Here is a 5,344-nt window from a genome sequence, read left to right as displayed (position 1 = left end):
AGGTCAACAGATAACGCGCCATTCAATGTTATAGCAAGGCGAATGTGTTAAATATGTTGAAAACTACGTATCCAAGCACATTAATTTGACCAAAATGTAGGTTTTGAAAGTCAAAACCTCAAGTGTTCATTACAATATTTTTCAAATTTTATGTCATTAAATGAAAAAGCACACTTTGTCCATATACTAGCGTCATTAGAATGAGCAATGGCCAATTCTCTTTAAATTGCAAATCTTGGGCAAAAAGTTACTATTTTCACCTGTTTTGTCAATGAAAATTGCAGGACGAGATATTGTTGCGAACAAAAGAGAAGCACGTTTTAGGCCTACTCAGAGGATGATTTAAGGAAGCCCCATCATGCACTGTAAAAGTGTTATCACTAGAGTTTCAACTGCCACTTTACTTTTCAAATCCCATTGAACTTTGTGCAAAAGATGTTGTTTTAGAATTGCCCGTGTGTCATTATTACTTGGTCGATTTCAGATCTAAAGTGATGTATGCATGAAGGATAATTCACACCTTCTGTAGATAACATAAAATGTGAAATCGACCAACCTTTTGAAGGTGTTTTTATTGTAAATATATCTGTCCTAATTCAAATTTAACCATGCACGTGTGTATGTAGTGGGCGGGCAATGGTGTTATGTTCACTCACACAGCTGTGCTAACCGCAAGACTTGCTGGGAAGTGCTTAAATCATCCTCTGAGGCCTACTGTCGCTATGGAAAATCTCGGCCCAGTAAAATCATCGATCTCAATGGACCACATAGCGCGAGATACATGTTATACGTTTTGTACGCAAAACATGTGCAATCCGGCACAGAAACCGTGGCGAAAACAAGGGTCAAAAATACCTTTTTATTTAATTATAAACCTCCAAATTTCAGATTTAGGTTGAGACATGTTTTCAAGAAATTCGCAGAAAATTGCAGGACGACACGTATTTGTGAGTGAAAGAGAAGCACTTTTATCATCGATTGCTATGGAATATACAAGTAAAATTCGAACTCACGAAGGGGTGTGCTACATTGTTAACTGGGTCTGGTTACGTTCACAAAAAAGAGCAAAAATATTGAAAACGTGTGGCATTATTGTCTTTCTGATACTTTGTGAGTTATTACAAAGATTTCTTGGAATTATTTTTCCAAAATACACATATCTTCTTGAAAGTGATAGACACAAAGCAGTAATTTTATCTCCCGTTTTATTCACGTGGCGTGAATCCCCAATTAATTACACAACGCTGATAGACTTTTCATGCCGATACCCGTGTGCATGTCTCTGCCATCTTAGCATCAGTCTCTTCAAAGAGAGCTATATCATCAGCATAATCCAGATCAGCTAACTTTTCTTCTGGACATCTTGAACTCCTCCTTGGCAGTAGGGTTAATCCCCTGTTGTTTTCATCAACAACCCTCTTCATGATGAAGCCCAATTGCTAAGCCAAAGAGTAATGGAGACCAGATGTTACCCTGTCTGACTCCGGTGATGATCTAGAACCAGCTAGAAAGGGTCCCTTCTGCTTTCACTGTACAGGTTGTGTCCCGATATGAACTCCTTATGATGTTAATTATCTTGGGAGGGATTTCATAGATGCGAAGAATTTCCCACAGGGAGGGCCTGTGCACTGAGCGGCCTTGAAGTCAATGAAATTAATGAGGCATGGTAGCTGTTGGTCGAAGCACTTCTCAATGATCTGGTGTAGGCTGACATGAGGGGATGTATTATGTTGCAAAGGATTCTGGGAAGGGTAAGATAGTTTCTCTGGACTTTGAGTTGAAAAATAGGGCCAATACCAAGATCTATTACTGCTTCTTGATGAACATGGGAAATAATGCCATGCCCTAGCCCTATTTACCATGTTTACTGCATACCAAATATAGTCTGAACCCTTTGGAATAGTTATACAGGATTTTAAGTGACGTGAGTTTTGCGAAAGCGAGCGAAGCAGGTTTCCAAGCTACCCTGTCAAATTTTAATTTTCTTGATTTTTTTTTTCAAATTTGACCACCGTTTTGGGTAAATCTTACAGGATATTTCGCCTATATGAAACCAAATCTAATGTGAAAAACTGGAGAAATTCGTTGAAATTTAAGCCAGAGATGACAAAATACGGAAACGACCTTGGTCGTGTATATACATCCGTAGAAGGTCATTCTAGGAATCTAGGCACTTGCCATAAAATAAAATCCACCTTAACAATAGGAAATGACACTAGCAACCGGCAGACTGCATGTATTAAAAACTAGAGCGGTTACCGCTCCAAAGCTAAACCACATTTCGCCATACTGCATTTTAGAAACGCTTGCTGTTAGAATAAGAAAAATTTTAATTGTAATTATTGCACAGGTCACGGCAACCCTGTGACCTTTCCGGAAAAAGCCGAGGGGCAGGTTTTTCAAATAAATATTTTCTGTGTAAAAACTGTACCATCAGATAGGTAATGGAATATATGAATATTAACTGTACATCTATCATAACAATTTTTGATAACAACTTGCGTCACAATTGATCTAGTATAGAAGGTAGAGAATTTATTTCAATCTTATATACGCCATTTGTTTTTGGAATTAAGTGAAAATGAATTCTGTAAAAACTGTAATTTTTTAATGTAATTTTCACATTAGACCCCACAAAAGATTACCGTTTTGTTGTTATGATAATCTAATCTTTTGATTTCGTAAATAAAATTAGAGGTCTAATGTGGATGCAAACTGGAACAATCCAATGCCTTGTCAAAAGCATTTGCTTCAAAATGGAGTTCGGATGCAGTTCGTAATACAACTTCCGCCACTGCGGGAAGCCACATGCACAGCAGAGCACGTGGCCGATATCAAAATCGATTTTACTTCTACTTCTACGTGATAATCAGCAGAGTCCAAAAGTCTGGATTTGATGCCGATGACTGGTGTAGGCACATGTGCGGAAACCAAAGGTGCAGGTGCGGTATTATACAGGTGCGAGTAAAAAGGCGCCAAGGCTTAGATGTGACTTGCAACCGCTCCCTTGAAGACCTCTGGTGAAGGCGAGGTCAAGATGTTATCAGGGAGGGTATTCCACCAGGCGACAGTCCTTGGGAAGAATGAGTATTGGTAGACTTGTACCCTTACTGGAATGATCTGGTACTTGCTTGGATGGAATGACCGGGTGGCACTAGGCTGCATCGCTGTTAGGTAGTTGTTGGGATTGATGGCGATGAGTTGATTGTGGATCTTGTACATCATCTGCAAACTGGCTGCCTGTCTTCGCTTCTCAAGAGATATCCATTCCAGTTCCGAGATCATGGCAGTCACACTCTCTCTTTGATGGTAATTACCGAGGACAAATCTGGCAGCGCGACGTTGTATGTTTTCAACCTGAGTGATGAGTTTCTTGGTATGAGGGTTCCACACGGTGCAGCAGTATTCCAGGTGTGGTCGGACTAAGGTGAAATACGCCTGTTGTTTCAGCTTTTGAGGACTGGCTCTGAGATTCCTACGAATGAGGCCGAGCATTCTATTGGCACGAGTGGTGATGTTGTTAATGTGTTTCTGTCAGGAGAGGGTGTTTGTCATTGTCAAGCCCGGGTACGGATACTCAGATACTACGGATAGAACACTTCCTCCAAGATGGTAATTGGTTTCGATGACATTCCGACGCAGGGTGATTCTCATGGTGTGACATTTATCTGTATTGAATTGCATCTGCCATTTGGACGACCAGTGATGGAGTGTAGTAAGATCTTCTTGGAGAGCTTGTGAGTCACTGACGGATGATATGGATCTATAAATCAGACAGTCGTCTGCGAACAAGCGAACGTAGTGTATGTAGGCCTATTCATAGGACCCTCGTATTAATTGTCTCTATGCGCTTGAGAATTCAACAATATAAATAATGGTAGCTTTATTATAATACACATTAATGTTTAAGCAGATAAAATTCCAAAATATGATGCAGTAATGAAGTTGCGATTTATGAATATTATATGTTTAAATTTTCACGATGACACTATCAAGTCCTTCGTGGCCGAGCGGTCTAAGGCGCTGGTCATATGGTATACGTGATAGCGGCGCAGTGCAGCGTGGGTTCGAGCGCCACCTCTGCCTAATTAAATTTCCTTCTTTTTTTTTTTTTAATTTCATATTATGTTAGGGAAATGTGGCTGGGAGAATGTATGTATGGCGAAGAGTGGTGTGGGGCTTCGGCAATTATTGTGGTATACATTGTCACCGGGGGGAGGGGTCATACCTCTAATGGATATCATAAAGGACAAGAAATAGGAATATTGACCCAAGTTTTATAAGGAGTGTCACCCTCCGGTGGCGAAATTGTTTTTATTATATATTCTGTACTTTTCATTTGACACCACTCAGGGGTTTTTACTTTCTTGGCATTTCAAGATATGAAATGGACCCACAATTATTAATATTGACCCAGGTCTTTTGAGGAGTGTTACCCCCGATTGGGAAATGCCATTGAATCCTATGGAGTCCTACATATCTTTTAACTCTTTTCTGTGTAACATGCTAACTAGACATCGCAGATAGTGCAAATTATTTTTTTTCTGATACCTAGTGGAACAATTTGCCTCAACTTTTACGAAAATTGAACCAACTTTGACTTTTGACCCATACACAACAAGCAAATCGACCTTAAACCTTTTGTCCCGCCTTTTGTGCTCCTTAACTTCTTAACTATATGTGAGTGGACACTACGAATGAGACGTAAACTTGGCAAATTGTATTCTGAGTTACAGTGTAAAATGTGCGTGAAGGTCGTATTCATAGGTATCTCAATTCCGAGCGACAAGTATCTCATCAAACACTGTTTAAACCAATCAATAATCCTATTGCTGAAGAGGATAATAAGCTTCTATCTATTTCTATAGAATCCTTAAAAAGTTCTTGTCTTTGTTTGCTTTGGCTCAGTCCTGTTCAAGTGGTGGATAACAAAGCATTGTATTTTGTCTAGGTATATAACCAACAATTAACAATGAGAGGACATTCCTGAACCTCCTTGACTTGGGGATGATTTGAAATAACCGCCAATTATGACTGTTTGATATTTATTACCAGAAATATGGAAAAAGAGACACATGTAGAACCGAAAAAAGGGTACAATTTTGTTGAAGGAACAGAGTTCAACAAACCATAACCCCGCTTCTGGATATCGTTTGAAGTCAAATGATATACCATTTTAAAGCTTATGATATGTATTTTCTAAACACGAAATAAAACAAAATTGACCGGGCCGACTTTACGGCTGATTCGTGGTGTCCAGTCACATATAAGTGGGCAAATGTATACGTCCAAAACTCGGCGCTAAAAACTACAGGATCAAATGACGGATGTCCGGGATCCTCTA

At 39.5% G+C, this 5,344-nt stretch overlaps 1 protein-coding gene across 1 annotated transcript; it reads right to left on the bottom strand.

Moving 5' to 3' along the window:
• Window positions 1–2,982: 2,982 nt before the first annotated feature.
• LOC140172565 (uncharacterized) lies at window positions 2,983–3,495 on the bottom strand. Its single transcript, XM_072195708.1, has one exon. It carries the CDS (start codon window positions 3,493–3,495, stop codon window positions 2,983–2,985), a length of 513 nt encoding a protein of 170 aa, XP_072051809.1.
• Between the last annotated feature and the right edge of the window lie 1,849 nt (window positions 3,496–5,344).

This window comes from Amphiura filiformis, chromosome 16 (assembly GCF_039555335.1).
Source record: "Amphiura filiformis chromosome 16, Afil_fr2py, whole genome shotgun sequence".
NCBI classification, from domain to species: Eukaryota; Metazoa; Echinodermata; class Ophiuroidea; order Amphilepidida; family Amphiuridae; genus Amphiura; species Amphiura filiformis.
This window is presented reverse-complemented; position numbering and strand designations above follow the sequence as displayed.

Bases quoted from the DNA above. Each gene is read 5' to 3' on its own strand.
- LOC140172565 (XM_072195708.1), bottom strand. From the start codon at position 3,495: ATGCTCGGCCTCATTCGTAGGAATCTCAGAGCCAGTCCTCAAAAGCTG.